This window comes from Strigops habroptila, chromosome 3, assembly GCF_004027225.2.
Source record: "Strigops habroptila isolate Jane chromosome 3, bStrHab1.2.pri, whole genome shotgun sequence".
Taxonomy (NCBI): domain Eukaryota; kingdom Metazoa; phylum Chordata; class Aves; order Psittaciformes; family Psittacidae; genus Strigops; species Strigops habroptila.
In genome coordinates this window covers 85,519,899-85,538,375 of record NC_044279.2, presented here as the reverse complement: position 1 = coordinate 85,538,375, position 18,477 = coordinate 85,519,899, and the positions used below count along the sequence as shown (strand labels likewise).

Sequence of the window (18,477 nt, the reverse complement as noted above, 5' to 3'; positions counted from 1 at the left end):
TCAAGCAATGTGTAGCTTATAAACTGAGGATGAGACTTTGAAAATGGGTCCTTAAACCCACACTTGAATATTTCAACAAGTTACCTAAGTGGCTAAGTATTCATCACAAGCATTGCCCCTTAGATTAAGGAGTTCTTCTGTAGCCAAATTAATGTCTTGTTTTAAACGTCACAAAGGCTGTAATAAGGCTATTTAGTTAACACAAAAAGACAAATCTAACTTGTTAGTTGGAAGGAGAACAGAAAATGCCTAACACATCCCATGAAATTTTAATGCTTTTTGAAAATATTCTGACAGAAACACAAGTCAAATCTGCTGCTCACACACAACTTGCCTTCTTGGGCACTTCTCTTGTTTCCCAAAATTTTACCTTTCTCAGTCAAGGAGGAAAAAGGGCCAAGATAAAAATAATAATTCCAGCCACAGCCATAGAAAACAACAGTAATTATCTCCTTCACCTGCTCTTCAAATTGCCACTTCCATATCATGGGAAAACTGAATTAAGTTACCCACATCTTTTCTTAGTATTCCTTAAGGCAGACAAATGAATGTTCTACTCAAATCAATGAACTTGACAAAGTTATGGACTTGGCTGAATGAAGCAGTTATCTCAGACGTTTATCTATATGCTCTGTAAATCACATGGGTTTGTGTATTTATATATATTGTATCTGTATACAGGGTATGTGGGAAATACACCTGGTGTGACCTGTGAAGAGCATCCTTTATTTCTGTTTAGACTTCCTTTGTAGTAAAGCATTCAGTGTTTCTTAGCTTATCTACTTTGTATTTTTCTTTCCATGTGGTAAAAGAAATGCAGAGAGACAAAGGCTAATTTTACCTTACAATTGCTACTGAGTTACTAACTACCACAGCATTAAAAGGTCGTAATGTAGGATGAGCACAGCAGTGATTTTGAGTTCTGGAATACGTGTGTTGTAGGCAGTGTGACTGCTGAATGGAAATAGGTGTGTGAGAGGTAGTATAGTGCTGTGCTGGTCTGCTATGCCAACGCTGAACTCATGAGATCTGAAAATTGGTGCTGGGTTAGCTCTAAATATTAGCTTACTGCCTGCTTGGGGTTTTAATGCTTGCAGCGTTAGAAAGAAGTACAACTGTGTCATCTTAACAATAAGTAAATGACACTTTTTGTGTGGGAATGTAAATCTGGTTATCATTCACGCCCAGCCCCCACTGGCACACATTTCCAAAGGCACTCGTATGCCTCCTTTGAGAGAATTAATGATACTCTATCAGCTCACTTTCTATTTAGTTATTTATTTCATATTTGCTTGAAGAATCGGGCCAATGTTTTTGAAAGCACATTTAACTATACCATATGCCTTCTTAAATCATCCCTATCAAACAAGTTGTAGGATGATGCTCTGGTTCATTCTGTTCTGTTTTCCCTTCCTTCACAATGTGTTTATGTATATTTATCCAATTTGTTCTGTTCCTCGTGCCAAATTGCAGGTTTGAGATCTCAGCTATGCAGGGGCAGCTGTGCTATTGTTGATGCCTTACAAAATAAAGGTCACAGGCTGAGGCCATATCACTAGAGCTAATGGCAGCTGCATGTTAACCACTATGGGATAGGCATGCAATGACCAGGGTTCACGGACCCTCAGAAATAGGAATAAATCTTACCTTGCCCTCTGGTAAGCAAGAACTCAAGCCTCATGTTTTAAGAACTGACATTTGTGCAAATCAGCCTATTGCAAAAGATCCTGCTGTTTAATTTAGTGACATAATCCCTTCCTCTGCCTGCGGAAGGGGGAAAAACCCTTTAAACAGCCCCATCCCAAAAAGACAAAATCTGAAGAAACCAAACTGACAGCATAGCTGGGAAGAATGCTCTCTTCTGCATGTAACTAATATTAGCTTTTCTCACTTCTGAAATTGATAAGAACTGCCAGCTGTTCCAGCCAAAGAAGCTACTGACTACATAAAGAAGCAGGCTACCCTGAGATGATCATTTCCTTCAGAAGAATGTTGTTTCCAAACTTAGCCCACCAGCTCCAAGTAATGACACAGCAGGGTGGCACTGCTACAAATGCCCTTTGTTTGGTAAGAGAGATCAATCTGCGAGGCCGGTGAATTCCCAACTATTTGCCCCTTGGGTGGCGTGACATACTATTTCTGCTGCGGCTGCCTTTCAGATCCGAAGCAGAGGGTCCAAAGTCCTTTAAAAGGGTGTTTCTTAGAGCTACATGTAGCTTACGAAATGGGAAAGACCAGGGAATGCAATAGCTGGAGCAGACTAACGAGATGCAGCATGTGTCCACAGCCACAGCTCTGAGACCATGCAGCTGCCTTGGAGGCTGGCTGGCTAAGGCTACTTCACCAGTGTGCTGTTAATTATTTAAAGGAGAGCACTGGGGAAACATCACATCTGTCACCCACACGCAGGCAGAACCTTCACTCATGGCAGGACCAGATGTGTTTATTCGAAACATGTACTAACTAGCTACTTAATGGGTTAGAATTATTATCCAGAAGTTAATTGGGCAAACATACTAAGTATCAGTCACTTCACAAAGCACCACTTCTTTAACTCTGCTTTTACTTCTTTAGAGTCATTAATAACTGCAGGAAAAAGGAGGGGGAGAAGTAAAGATCCCATAAAAGAGCTGCAGTAAAAAAAAATAGATACAAAATCTGATCACTGCGCTAATGAAAACTGCAGTGCTGCAGTGCCTTCACTATGTGCCTCCTAATACTGCAAGTACACTAAAGCAGGAAGACAGTAAGGACCTACAGGTGTTGGCAAAAACGAGGGAACTAACAGTGGAAAAAGTTTTTCCTTGAAGTTGAACTTGAACAGCATGTACTGTAATATCCCTGAACAGGCCTGTGCTCACATGGCCTTCTGCCTGCATCATGAACTTGCAAATGTTGCTGGCCAATGTAACATGCTCTTGTTCCCCAAGAGAGGAAATGTAAAGGTGAATTATGTTTGTGGCTCCCAGGTTCATGCCACAAGAAGCAGTGGAGGGAGCAAAGGCATAATATGTTCTATCTTTGGGCTAGTGGGGACCAGGGGGAACCAGCTGGGGTGCTCTGTTAGAAGCCTGCCTTGACAGCCATTTTGTAGAATGCTTTTCAGCTGCTCTTGAATGGGAGCAGCTGTCTAGAAGCCAAATGAGGTAATCTGCAGGATGGAACCCACAATCCATTCATCTTCTTTCATGTGTTCATGATCTTCGTCTTAAGTCTGGTGCTGGTATTAATAAAAATGACACTTTGAAACTGGAAAGCAAGACTCATGCACCACTGTCAGGGAAACATCTTTCACTCAAAGCACCTAGAATCAAATATGAGGTGTGTGCTTTCTCTCTGTACTGAGAGATTGTTTCCTGGGGAGGCAGAAACCTAGGGCAAGAGTGCCAATGACAGCTTGAGTGTGAGCTCCTAGGCTTTCAGTTTGTCTTAGCTTTTGCCTGCATAGCTGCTGTGAAGAAAGTTCAAAGCCCCTGAAGTAGCGAGCAGGAACTATTTGGTGCATCCTGTAAACTGCAGTTGAGTGTGTTTTACACTGACTGTCCCCATGCTGTTTTAAACTGGTTTTAAGCTAATTTGTCAGAACCCATGAAACTGGGTTCACAAGTCTGCTTCTCCAACTGCCCGGAACTACAAGCTCTTCCAGAAGACTGGACCTTGGCTTTCCTTAAGCCCCTATTGAGAGATGCTCTCAAAGTCATGTTTAACTTGAAGCTTGTGGCTAATTCCTATTGTCCTCAACCCTCAGCCCTGCATGTGACCCACAGCATAAAGCAGAGCAGTTAACTCTGCCCTAAAGCTGTACTTGGAATATTAGGATCATATTACCAAAACTTTGGCTAAAGAATGATAAAGCTCTTGCCTGCATTCAGGCTATGGCAGGCTACAGAAATGGTATAAAAGGGAAAAGAAATGCAGCTTGTTTTAGCACTAGCTCAAAGAAAAGCAGACAGAGGGCAGGTGATGTGGACAGTCAAACATCAACAGCCAGACAGCATTACTGAACATTACAGGACTGACTTTTTGCTGTGGGAAAAAAAACCAACTGATTTTCTGCAAGTGAAACAGAACCTAAAAAAAAATAAATAAAAAAAATAAAAATTTCAGTTGTAGAGAAGTTGAGAAACCTCTTAAGAGGAAGATACATGCATGCAATACGTGGTTAAGCTAGTTCCCGAAACAGGTTACTTAAAGCCTGGTGGTGCTATATAAATTAAGGAGATGGTTACTTGTTTCTTCCCTCACCTTTTTATTCCAAAGGTCTAAGGGACAATAGCAATGCTGCAAAGACAGGATCAAAAGGAAATAAATTATAAAGCAGAAGCAACAACAGCAAAAAAATTACTATCTAAAGACCTGAGAAGTGACAGTGCAGAAACCACACAATGCGGGTGATGGTTCTGCATTCCCTCTGAGCTGCCATCCCATTCACAACCGAGTGCCAAACCAGCCAAGCAGCTGTTGTTAACAGAAGAACAAAGATTTGAATGACACAGGCTCCTCCTGTGAGAAATCTGGTTAATAGCCAAATAAAGAGAGGTAGCATTTGCAGCTCTGAAACGTAAAGCTATGGGCTTAGTCCTAGAGATCATTTCCCATTATGTTTTCTTTCTAGGTCAAAAGTCCTTAGTTTTCTTACACTTGTAAGAGTCTGAGCTATTGATTCTCCAGTTATGTTCAAATTCTCGTAGGACTTGCTCAATAAGGTTAATTTTTCCTTCAATAACTCCTTATATGAATGTGGGATAGAAAGAGCATTTAAAGTGACTATTAAACTTGTGCTGTTGCCAGGAGCCCTTACTACTAGCAATACATTTAAAAAACCCCAATATGATGCTGGCTAACAGGTTATCTCATGTGTTGCTGCGTGCTTTGTTTCAAGTGAACTGCGTGCTGGAGCCTGAAGTCAGCTACTTTCAAAACTGGAGGCAACTCAGAATTTGGGAATACAAGCATAGTCATTTTCCTTTCTATCACACAAAAAGTAATTCCTATTTAATCTTTGCTCTTTAAGTGCCAGCAACTGTTCACGTTGGACGGGATGTAAGAAGGAATATATGCAAGCTGAAGCTAACATGATTTAAATAGAGGGCAAATCAGGTCATTAAAAAGCAGCCATGCAGACTGTACCATCTCTACACGCAATCTGACTCCAAATTCAACTAACTGAGAGCTTAAGTTCAGGTTTTTGTTTTTTGGCTTTGTTCGTCCTTAAGCTTACAAGTCCAAGGAGGAAGACACTGCCCACTTCTGTCCCAGGGCACCCCTCAGGTAGGTAGTCAAGTGCCATTCACTGCAATGGGGTCAGAATATCACTCAGGTGAGAGATGGAAACCATGTGATACTTAAATGAAAGCAATGATCTCACTTGACCCGATGTTTGCCCTTCTGTTGGTCATTTGAAACACATCACCAACTTTCTGTACAGCTGCTTGGATAGCTTAGTCAATGTGTTTCATGTTGAGAAGCTTGTACACCTTGTTGGACCGAGGGGGAAATGCTCACTTCAGTTTACGAGCTAATCTTAGAGCAAACACTGTATGAATTCAAGTGGAGGATGGATGAAAGGGGAAGCTGGCCAGTAACACTGCAGCTGCATTAAAAAATAAACCTCTCTAGTTCTCTGAACTATTTTAAGAACAATGGTAGTTTCTGTGCCTATTGGTTCACTTTCAACAATTCCCCACCTTGCTTAGACCTAACCTTTCTTGCTTTGCTTAGATGAGTATCTGCACAAGATCAAATTGGGTTTTTTCAGTAGGCATCAGCAAATTCAAAGTCTTATTGTGATAACACAATGAGAAAGTAGTGATCAAACAAACTGAGGTAGGTAGTAGTAGACATGTAAATATCAACAACAAATATTTCAGTAAAATAGCATACTGCTGTGCTAGTTTAAACTTTTGAAGTCATCCACTCATCAAATAAAAGACAATTTGTAAATGTTTAGTAAGTAAATGTATATTGTTCTGATAGCCTCTCCACTGAAGGCAGAGGGGGTTTTACCACTGGTTTGGAGGAACACAAGCCATCTGTTTGTGAAGTCAAGCCTTCAGAGCTATTTTCAGAAGGTGTACTCAAGGAACTTAAGAGCAAAATGAAGAAAACAAAAGGGAAGGTAGCACAAGAATGTAGACTTCTAAAAATAGACCTGTTTTTCCTGTACTGCTTTTCCAAAGAGACAAGGGCTCTATTTTCTTTCCCAAGTACACTAACTCCCGAAACATCAAAAGTAATGGAGAGGTCAAAGAAAACTGATTCAGTTGATTCCCTTGTGCTGTGCCAGGACAGCAAATTCAAGCCTGAGCTAAAAAGGGGAACAGATTTTCTCAAATATTCTTCAAGACTCTAAAAAATATGGCTTTTAAATGGTCAATGCAGTAGAATCTGAGTCCTTATTACTAAACCAGCTCAGCTGTAATGTCCCACCTCCTCTCACAATACATAAGAGATCTCTCAAAGTACATGAAGCAAAGCAATTCAACTTGGGTTTGTCTCCTCATGCTCTTTCTGTAGAGTGTACCTGGTACTTCTATTTATGGAGTATTTCAGTACTTTCTAACACTTTTTATAACGCATAGGTTGCTCATGTAGGAGTCCCAAGTAATTCTCATCTGTTAGCTCAATCAGGGGTCTTCTAAAGTGAGCTGGGTTTGTAAGAAACCTATGTAATTTTGCACTTCAGAAGTGGCTCAATAAGAAGATATCCAAAATGGCACAAGCAGCATAGTTATGCTGTCACATAACCTAAGGAAACCACATCCATCTGCTACATGGTACTGTGAAGAAATGGGTTTTGAAAAGAATGCTTGGTTAAATCTACAGCTGGCATTTTGGAAGCTCTGAACTAAACACAGCCAGCAGCTGGAAAATAAGTAGAAATACACAATGGCCTATGTCCAGGAGACCAGGTATTTAGCAACCCAGCATCTTGGGCATTTTACCTATTCCACATGGGTTTCTGCTATTCTGTATGTGCAAACTGATCAGTCAACAAGAAGTACCTCCAATTAGAAAAATAGAATGAACCCTGTTAAATGAGTCTTTACCCAGAAACTAAGCTGCAGGCTTACAAGTCACAAAGCTAACAACTTTGCTTGCGTTGCTCTTAATTCCACTAAAAAGAGCACTAGAAAAAGAGCAGACTGGTTGTTGCTACATTAGTGACTAATATTAGCTCCACTACACGAGGAATTACTGGGAGTTATCCAGCAATAGTCTGAGCTGTGCCAATGGAAAGTCAGGAGTTCACGTAAGTACGTATCTCTCATAGCTGTCAGTCTCCTGCACAGCAAACTGTTTATCTCTAGGCCAAAGCCAGAGGTACTTCAGTATCAGGTAATGGAAGTAGATTTCACATAGTAACTTCTGAAGACATGTGGGTTTTTTTTTCCTGTGAACCTGTACAACTTGATGTGTATTGTTTATGCATCCTTCCTCACAAACACTGCTGAGAAGACACATGCTTGATCTACACTGCAATTACAATATGGTGAGTAGTCTATTTCAGTAATGCCTCACAGGCCAAACAAGCTCTTCACAGAGTAAGAAAAAAGCAGCATGTTCAAGTAACTTCCAGTATATAAGTATTGCATCTGTATAAATATATAACTTCTATATATACAAATATTCCAGGTGTTTCATGTTCATTCGGCAGGATAGGCTGTTTACATACTCTCAAACCAAAAGCGTGTTAAAAACCATTTACAGTTTCAGGTCCCGGGGCACTGAATACTGGGGGCCTAATTTGCTACTGTTCCTCAGTTGCAAGGTCAGGCCACTGAGGAGGGGTTCTTAACCTGACTGATTTACACAGTTCTGATGACAAAATGAGTTCTGTTAGAGCTGCACATAGTGCTGACGTGTTTCAGCTAAGTCAGCAGTTTGTTACAGCTCTCTTGTTGTGCCTTTGCCGGACAACCACACACAGCCTAACTCAACTGAAAACAGTGCCACTGCACTGGTTAATATGAAAGCACACAGGACAAGATGGACATTTCGCATAGCTATGTAAAAGGCAACTTGAGTGTCAGGAAAACCTAACAGCATGAAAAGCTCATGCCCTTCCTCTGCTCTCCATGTACTACCTCTTCTCCGTGTGTGTTTTTGCTATGCTTCCTATTGGGATAGTATTAAGCTCATCCCAACTAACTGGGAAGATCTAGCTGCAAAACCAAGACAAAGCCAACAGCCCGAAAGCCTTTGCCCTGCTACAGGGCCAGGATCTGACACACAGTTTTCTGATTAGCTTTTCTGATTTAATAAATTGGAATCATGAAGTTGAAGTGATCTTAAAAGCCCGGGGCATGTCTGAATTTGAGAGGAGGAGGGAAGGATTAGTTCTCAAAGGGCCAGAAGTAATGTGCAGCCATGGCCAGTGACACTTAGAATAAGGCTAGAGCTGCAGTTTAGCCACAGTGCTGTTATGACATTATATGAGTGCCTCATGTTCTCATTGCATGTTGAGCAGTGGTACACATCTTGACATGTAATTTTAATAATAGCTTGTAAGTGTCAGTGACAATGTAATCTATTTAACAATGAGCCTAAAGATTATCCAGGAGAGAGCATATTATGCCCTGTTAAAATAGCTAATCTGCATAAAACTTATGACAAGCCAGACCTTTTCAGTGTTTAATAAACTGGCTGAATATTCATTTTTAAGGCACTGTCCAAATCAGTTTGGTCACAGATGACTATTTAAAGCCCACTCCAAAGCTGGTAAATACACCAGGGAAATAACACAAGAATCAGGAAAAAACAAATGCAACAACAAACCACCTCCCATAAACCCAACAAAAGGCTGCCTCCAGCCAAAACCCCCCACAATTAACATCAGCAATAATGGCTCTAATTCTAGCAAAACAGAGGATGACATCTAATTCAAGTACTTACTGGCCACTTTTGTACAGGATTGGTGCAGGGCAGAGCAAAAAATCAGATTCCACAGTTTTTGGTCTTTCATCTGAAAAGAAAAAAAAATCCACCAACAAATCACATGAGCTTAACACACCCGTGCTGCTTCAGTGAGAAGCTGATGCGTGCATATGCTGTAAAGTCCCTTCCCTTCTCACAGTACTGGTTTGGGAATGGCTGGAGCTTGCAAGTAAGCAGGGCCAAGTCAGGGAACAAAGCTGCTGCTTTTCAATGGCTGCACCTTGAACACAGAAACCCAGAGCTGGCTTTAAATGCGAGTGTGAGCCCATGTTACGTTGCTTCCTTGATTTTACTCAAGTCAGCTCATGCTCTTCCTAGAGATCGTTTCCTAGAATCACCAGGGTTTTTTGACACGGCTTCCTAGTATTTGGAAGATGCAGATTTGCTTTCAATTAGATCCAACTCTGCACACTACATTCAAGGACTGTTTTATTGTAATTGGAGTGTCTATTTTGCCAGTGCTCCTCATGCTTTTGAGCCTCAAGCTGTTTGCGGAGCCTCTTAAACTAGACAGCATTTATTAGCGGAGTCCTGTGCCCAGCAGAGCACGTCTTTTCTGCAGTTGCGAAGAGGAGAGGAGGGAGCTTTTTCACCTCATGCATTTGGTAAGCTGGGAAAAAACCTGCTCCTGTGTGCAGAACTATCCTCCCAAATTTCCCCATGGGAGGACTGTGAATTTCTCTACTACAGCTGCCCCTCGCAAGCATGGACTATTTCCTGATTAACGGGTGAGAGCAGATAAATATGGAGATGACTGTCCTGCACTTAGGGAATGGGCAGACAGACAAGTAGTACAGGGGCAGCTGAAGGAGGAGCTGTTAGCATAAATGAGCTTTTCTTATGTGCTATATTCTGCACTGACTGCTTGGCCTAGATTTGGGGCTAGTTGTGAAGTGGGGAAGAGGGATTAGCACATTGCCATATGTTTTTGTCTTAATGGTATGTTTCATAGATTATTTTTCTATCCCACAGCTACATTTGGCAGGTTTCCTTTCCAGCATTTGGTAATGGTTCCTTATAAATGCAAAAAGAGAAACATGCCAAATGCATCTTTTAAAACCAGAAGAACTGACAAAATAAGGGTTTGCTCTGAGGCTGGCCCCATGGCTATCAGTCAGGGGAACTCTGACATGGAAGTACATCCTCGTGCAATACCTTCTGTTATGCCCTCAGATGGTGAGGGCTCTGCTGAGAGACTGCCACCATTTTGTAGAGGAGAATGCAATGACACATGAACAATCTTCCTTTTCTTGGGACTATCTTCTTTCTCCTGCTACTGCTCAAATGGCCCTTCCTACCTTTTTGTCCATCCATCCCAGCTCCACTGCTCTCTTCTAGGTTCCTCTGAGACAAAAGTGCTAGGAGCCCAGCACAAAGCTGTACAGAACAAGCTTGCCTATAAGGGAAAGGACCACACTTCTCTATTTCTTTCCTCTACTACTCCCTCAATGTTTGCTGTTGTCCACTGCCGATAACAAGAACCTGGGTAGGTGGTAGCAGGTCTCTGGCAAGACCCCATACAACAGACTGTGTTTTCATGCTGCAACATAGAATAAATACATCAGCGTGTTATTCCCCTCCCTTCGTGTGCTCTAGAGCACCCTTTCCTGAAGCCAAGGGGGGAAAAAAAGGCAGCACAGAGATCTGGTTGGAAAATCTCACATCATATGCTAGCAAGTACTTGGGGCTTCATCCTGTCCAAGAATAGTTATTTCTGCCATGGCAAAATGGATGTACACATGCAGTACAACTATAAAAGACTTAAAAATCAGAGAATTGGAGAAATGCAAGTGAGAAAACATTTCAAAGGGTCATTTAAAGAAGGCAACATGCTTCAGACATTCTTCAGTGACACTCATCTAAGCTGTTAAAAGGCTGTCAAGGTAGCCTGTTCCACACCTGAGAAATGTTCACAATGAGAACCACTCTCCTAATACCTCACCGAGATCTGTGGCAGAATTTGAAGCATGTTGCCTCTTGTTTTCAGTGGATTGAGACAGCCCAACTTACTATTTTCAGCCCTGCAGCAGCCCATACTTCACAATTACTTTGGCCATTCTTCCTTTCCTGTAGATGTAACCAAGTGAACTTTTCTCTCTTTTCTTACAGCTTGTGCTCTGGATTTCAGCCCATCCTTGACAGCTTCCTCTGGACACTCTTCACAGTGGATTTGTCCCTTGCTTGTAGCATGGAGCACGTCAAAATCCCAGTTCCTAAGGTACATCCTTGGCGGCACAGCATAGCCCCAAACTCAGACAGCACTGCAACCTACCAATCTTTAAGTACTGAAAGCCTATTTGGTGTATGCTGCTAGCACTACCATTAAATAATGCTAATACTTGTAGTTTGGTAATAGCACCCACCAGCAGGACAGAGGAAGATTACATTTGTGATGCTTATGGAAAATGGCAAAATCCCTCCTTAAGTCGTGTTCTACAGGTCCTTATCTCCAGCAGTACCTTAATGCACCCCATCAGAAGATCCTGAATGGTACAGATGCCGCTACAAACATACCCTTGTTGATGCAAGCCTCAAAACACTCATGTGAAGAAGGTATGTGCTATTGCTTTTATTTCCCAAACGGACAGACTGGGGTGTAGAGAAGTGACTGCTCATAGTAACCAAAAAGTCAGGAGCAAAGCAGCAATAGAACTGAGGAGTCCTGAGGACTTGCAAAGCAGCCACTTCAGTTGAAATTTCAGTTTGAATTATCTTCAGGTCAGATGTCTCAGTTATTTACCCTGGATAGTGTGAGATGACTTCTATTCATCTGGAACTGAGTAAGACTGTTTCCCCACTTCTCCAAGTAAGCAAGGTCCAGAGTGATAATAAATAACATCACTGCAGCAGCCATTTTGCCACACTGCAAATTGTAGCTCTTTTTGAAGCTAATTTATGCAACAAGTTTCAGTAAGCAAGCTATAGTTTAACACAGGAAATGAAGGTGACAACTGCACCTAAAGGGAAATTGAGACAAGCAGAATTCCTTTACACAGGTTGCCTTTATCCAGAATTACTGTGCTATTCTGTTCTTCTTCAAAATTATTTTAGATGTTTAACAGGCACGAGAGATTGGCAGCCTGTTCAAATATATATGATATCCAGAGTGAGGAAGAAAATGTACTGGAAACACATGTTCAACTGGGGAGGAATTTAAGACAGACGAATATAAAAATCAGACAGTAGGGAGGGAAAAAATGAGTTGGGCTTTTTCTGTTGAGTCCGGCTTGCTTCTAAAGGATACTACTTAGAGCAAGAAATAGAATGTACTTATACTAGCCATTCACTTTAGTTTCTTAGTATAAAAAATGGCAGAGGTTTCTATTAATGGATTTTCTTCCACCATCATCTACCTTGTGCCGGTTCAGGGAACAGAGCCGCACAAGGACACTAACCCAAATTCCAGCATGACTTTTCATCTGCCCTGGGGCAAATTAATGCACTGAGCAAGACAAGACCAAGTCCAGAATCTTTTCCTGAAAATTACATTCTCTGTGAACATACTTACTTAACCAGAGATCAAGGAGAAAATAGTCTGCACTCTACTTCTCAATTACTTTTAGAGCTTTTCTATCTTCTCCAGCACTCAGTAAAATTTCCTCAGTGACACAGGGACAAAATAGTACCAACTGTTCTGACTTGGCCTTATTCTATGCTGCTGCAGGAGCACCAGGAAGAGGACTAACTCCATGTCACAGAGGGCCACTCACGCCCTGCCAAGCCCCTGAACCAAACAGCCAGTGGCTATACCTCTGGTACCCCAGACAGAGCAGGCAGAGATGCTCCAGGATAACAAGGCAGGTGCACATAACAAAACAGTGCCTTTTGGAATCATGATGAGAGCCTGTGTCTTGTGTTGGGCCTTCTTACAAGAAGGAGCACTTCATTGATACACTCTGTGTCATGTTTTTTCCATCAGCAAACATCTGCTTACTTGAACATCAGGAGCCAGGCAGTTATCACCATGTTAATTCACATGGCCAGCTGGGCTGCCAAACACCAGTCACTTTACAGCTAATGGCAAGTGGTAGCAAATTCAAGCCACTGGGCAAGATGTGAAATAACTTGCATCCTTTTAGTAATCCTCAGAGCCTCTCCTGTTTTCCTCCTCTTTGATATTTTTCTCTTTGGATTTTAATTAAATGAGGTAATGAGAAGCAAAATAAATCACACACTGGGAAATAAAAAGGCAGGTCATATCAAACATGAATACTTACGAATTGTAGTTCCGTTCACTTGATAGGTACAACTAATGCCATCAGTTTTCCCTCCAAGAGTTAAGCCACTTCCTCTAAGAACAACCTGAAATTCCTCTGGAGAGAAAAGCAAAAACCCCAAATCACTAATCTTAAGTGCACTGCAGTAAGTTAGGCAAGAATTTCAATATATCCTGCAATAAATGAAGCACAACACAGTAATGCTTCAAACTTACTTAGGTCTCTTTTCTTTAAGTGGCCCCTGGTACTGCATTCTTCAGTTAGGTCACTATAGGAAAAAGTACGATTTGTTCCCAGATCTTAATCACTGAGGCAGCCCTACTGAAATGGAGCTTAATTCTGACTGTCAACAGGACCTGGGGCTCAGTTGCACAGTAAGAAACAATCTCTTGGTGATAAATGAGAAATCTTGGTCTGATAACCAGAAGACCTTCCAGATCTGGCTCAGGCCCACTTCAAGTGCCAGATGAAGAAAACATTTGTCCTTAGTGCTATTTCTCTGAAGGCTGTGGAAGGGCCATGCTATTTGTGAGTTGTGCAGAGGAGGAGTGAAAATGGTTTGTTTACCAAGGCCACCAATTTCATTGAGACAATCCAGGTTGTTACCAAAACATTAAAAGAAAGAGGTTTTGCAACTCCCTGATTTGGACTGGTCTCAAACTATCTGTGGATTGTGAAACTGAGAAAGAAGACCAGCCCTTAAAATTTTGTGCAACTCTTCTACTTAATAAATGTATTTCCCCTCGCTGCACAAACATGCAGTTAAATTCTTTACTCCTGATGCTCCACAGACTTAGGGTCAGGCCACTAGAAATATTGTCATGTATTTATATGAACATACATGCTACCAGGATTCTCAAACTTAAATCCATGACAGTATGCAGGTGTCACAGAATAAGGACCATGGCTTTGAATATAACAGCATGACTAAGGGGAGAGGGGCAGATAAATGCCTCTCAGCTCCTACATGTATGACCTAAATTATGAGAGGAGGCCCCAGGAAGACAGCTCTTCTGAGGAGAAAAATGAGTCAATAGGGAAGGATCCGATCTTTCTTTAACTCCTTGAGGATTTTTTAAATACAGATGTTTTAGTCTAGAGACCTGTAAGGTTTTCTTTTAGGTAAATCAAGAAATCCATGCTATAATAAATATTATTTTAAAATGATAGAAACTCACCTCCCACGCAGACACTGGATGGCTCCAAATATAAAATCTCAGTACATGACTGCTTCAAAACCTATCATAAAGGAGGAAATGAGTCACAGATAAGTTTGTGTGCTATTTCAGTGAGAAATATGATTTTTAACCAAACACTTGTTCCTAGAAGAAAGATGTGCACAGCCACAGGTTTAATTTGCCTAAGTCTGGTTTTGTAGCACATTGCCTTGACCATGTAAAACTGCTGCACACACGCGGTCAAGTCTCCTGGGAGTTCAGAAGATTTGGATTGGTTTGTTAAATCTAGGGCAGTCTTCAAAACATAATGATGTCTGATATTTGTCTTTAAATTTCTGTCCAGATCCCTAACCTAATTTTCCAGAAACCCAAATCCTAAAGTTCAAGCCAGAAATTAGTCACAAGGAGCCTGATCCAAAAGCTAATCCAGTCAAAAGCAGTCTTCCAACTATCTGCAGGTCAAGCCAAGTGCACGTTATTCCAAGTGCTGGCATCATGCCCTCTGTAAAGCAGAGCAAGAATGCACAGTGCTCTTGACTGTGCTGCCTTCTGTAGGATGGGGTTTTTTTCACTGCTGTACCAGCCCGCTTTGATTCGCCAATCAGTCAGGGAATGTGATTCCAAAAGGCTGGGATAAAACAATACTCTTACAGGTGACTTGGAAATACAAAAGATGGAATGCAAGAGAAAGGAGGAACTAGCACCTATGACAGATTTGTACTTCTGGAGGTCTCAGAGGCTACCCTTAGTTTCAGCCAAGTCACATTTTACTGTTTACAAACACAGAGTGATCCCGTTATCCATGGTCAAGCAGAGGCATGAATAGCAACCAGGTGTTGCAGACCACTTCAGTTTCCATTCAAAGCTTCTCTGACTACAACTGCTGTTGGATTCTAATGGTGAGATCACTCTCTCTTCCCACTGCCAGGATCTCAGTCCCACCGCAGGGCACATCTCTTACTTGTTATTGTTGTCCAGGAGGAAGATGTGACACCTATTACAGAAATGTTAATCCCCCTCCCTAAGCAGGTAATGGGATTTCTGCTAACTCAGAGGGAATGAGTCTCTTGAAGTTTGTAGGATTAGACACACAAACAATCCACAACTTCCTTCTACCTTTCCATTATAATGTGTGACTTTTATTTTTTTTTCCCCAAATGGTTTCAAGTTTTTCTCTCACAAAACTTTTGTGATGTCTGTATATAGCTTTTCCTGTAATAAGTCGTGTGGTCTCGGGAGACATTTATATATACTACTGCTGGGAATCAATTCAGGCCCTTGTAATCAGGTGCATAGTAGAAAGTCCTGTTTCTGTCCCCTCTCTACCTCCATTTGCCTGAATTGTGCCTGCTCATGAGCTGGCCTAATGTCAGTAAATCTAACTCTGTCTTACTCTTAACTCCTCATTCCTTGCTTTAAGTACATCTGCCTTGTTTACTTTGTCTGTTTATCACTGCTAGTGATTTCTGTTGCTCCACATCTAGGCCCAGCAGAAACAAGAATATATTTGTCATTATGCTGACAAAAGGTATGCCAAGCTCCAAGGAAAATAGCCTGCCCTGCCTCATTTAACACTCCCCATATCACCTGTTTCCCCACAAACTGTTGTGCATAAATCATCTTTTTTAGCCCTTAAAACCTCATTTATAAACATTAAGGAGCATTTTAAGAGAGCCCTTGCAGGCGCACGCATTTGGATGAGACACAGCAAGAGAACTTTGGAAAGAATGCAGCTCCAAGTTGGCCAGTTTATATTAGCTGAGGCTCTCATCTCACTTCCTAAAAAGGACTCAGCTTTTTGATTCTTAGCTCAGTGTAGAGAGAGGAAGTGTTATGTAGGTTGGGGGGGGAGGGGGAGGAGGAATATTATGTGCAAAATAAAATACTGATTTACTGATTTTTTTTATTTTTTTTTTTTTTTAATTTTGAAATCAGAGCATTGGTGCAAAGGGTCAAATCCCATTAACTGTACCACACGCCACCAGTCTGAATGGTCTGGCTCACAACAATATGGTAACTTGGATTTAGCTCTTACAATGCAAGATGTGAAAATATTTTCCACGCAATCGCCACTTGTCCTGTCACAGGTGGGAGAGGAGAACATATTTTCGCATCTTGAAATGATATATAGAAACTTGGAGTCTTAATTCTTTTCCTGCTCTGGCTCTCACTCTTTTCTATCTGTTTTAATCTTTTTTTTTTTCTCACTCTTTCCATGCAAGCTGTTCCTACCAAGCTAGCACAGTGCATTCCAATAAAAAGCTAATCTCTTTCCTTTAGGAATGATGTGAAAGCATCTTAGCCATTTTGCCTCATGATCCATCTTCGTTATTCAATAGGCCCTCATCTCTAGATCAGGGCTGTTCCTGTTTCACCCCTTCTAGCACCACACTGACATCATCTTTCAGCAGCAGCTCATGAGGGATTTTCCAAGGTAAATGTTAGTTGTCCAAGTTCTCCTTTTCAAGATGGAAAAGGAGAACTGGTGCTTTACCACACAGCTAAAGGGGTAAGCCCTGGGCTCATACACAGTATGTATGCACAGCTGAAATCTAGTAATATCCTTGCCACTTCTGCAGCCCAAGATGGGGAATCTGACCCATCCCAACAGTAACAGCTTTTAATGGAGCTCCAGTGGTGTGTTACAGAAGCACATTCAACAATGGCAACATAGAAACCAAAACATGCATGTAACTTCACCTCCCTTCTCCACACCAGCCCTCCCACCCCTTTTAAAAACTTAAAAACTATTTTGCTGTGGAAACCTGGGCTGAAGAGTCAGCAAGATCAAAACGAACTCTATGAAAAACTGTATGACACTCTCTCTTTCCCAGTTCAGGATAATCACATGCAAATTCATTATTTAGAAACCTGCTGCCCACAAGGCAAGTTGAAATGATCACTATATAAGGCCATCCTTGGATAGGCTAGTTAAACAGGTCTGCTGACATAAAATAAATTTAAATAAGACTATAAATTGCCTTAGTGTCCTGGGTTCAGCAGTAGCAGTTATTTTTCTCCTTCTTAGTAGCTGGTGCAGTGCTGTGTTTTTGACTTTAGTCGAAATGCTGATAACACACCAGTGTTTTAGTTGTTGTTAAGCAATGCTTACCCCAATCAAGGACTTTTCAGTCTCTCATGCTCTGCCAGCGAGGAGGGGCACAAGAAGCCAGGAGGAAGCAGAGACAGGACATCTGACCCAAACCAGCCACAGGGGTATTCCATACCACAGCACGTCATGCCCAGTATAGAAACTGGGGGGAGTTACCCGGAAGGCCCAGATCGCTGCTCGGGTCGGGCTGGGTATCGGTCAGCGGGTGGTGAGCAATCGTATTGTGCATCACTTCTGCTTATTGGGGTTTTTTCCTTTCCCCTCTTAGTTTTATATTCTCTCCCCTTATTATTTCCCTTATTATAGTGGTAGTAGTAGTGGTTTTGTATTATACTTTAGTTACTGGACTGTTCTTAACTCAACCCATGGGATTTACATTCTTTCAATTCTCCTCCCCATCCCTCCAGGAGTGTGGGAGGGAGAGTGAGCAAGCGGCTGCGTGGCTCTGAGTTACCAGCTGCACTTAAACCACAACACTTAGTTTAACAGCATGCACTGAGAGTTCATGTCATCCATTTCATTACCAGAGCTCCACAGCAAATACAAGGCTCTCCTCTCCCAGGCTCGCAAAGGCTTTCCTTCTAGCCCCAACCACTAGCTGTCCCAGAAAGAAATATTTCCTCACAAACCCAAGTACAAAACAGAGTTGAAACCAGTCAGCCTGTGCCCAGGTGTCTTAGAGCTTCAGAAATGGAGAAGTGTGGAGGATCTACAAAGTAGTTCCTGCAAGTGTGAGACTGAACTGTGCTGTGCAGAATGTCAGTTCAACACACAGAGGCTAATCAAAGTGGAGAGGGCCACATCACAGAATCAACTAGGCTGGAAAAGACCTTTAACATCAAGTCCAACCATATTGAACGCAGCTGTGAGCTTGTCAGTTTAACACTTCTTAGGAAACATATTTGGGGGTTGGAAGTAGGTGATCTTAAGGTCCTTTCCAGCCCAAACCGTTCTATGATTCTATGTGTGGCTGTTGGAAAGAGAAGGCAGCAGAGTTCTGCTCTTCAAGGTAGTCTCTTGTACTTAAAAAAAA

General features: G+C 41.7%; 1 protein-coding gene across 3 annotated transcripts in view; it reads right to left on the bottom strand.

Annotated features, from left to right (window-relative positions):
* The window catches only part of ANTXR2 (ANTXR cell adhesion molecule 2), a 104,815-nt gene that overhangs the window by 62,015 nt on the left and 24,323 nt on the right, over window positions 1–18,477 (bottom strand). For all 3 annotated transcript variants that reach the window (XM_030480739.1, XM_030480741.1, XM_030480740.1), the window contains 3 exons: window positions 14,333–14,393; window positions 13,155–13,250; window positions 8,896–8,965 (listed from right to left, as the gene is read on the bottom strand). In XM_030480739.1, coding sequence (XP_030336599.1) covers window positions 8,896–8,965; window positions 13,155–13,250; window positions 14,333–14,393 — 227 coding nt within the window. The remainder of the gene's footprint in view (window positions 1–8,895; window positions 8,966–13,154; window positions 13,251–14,332; window positions 14,394–18,477) is intronic.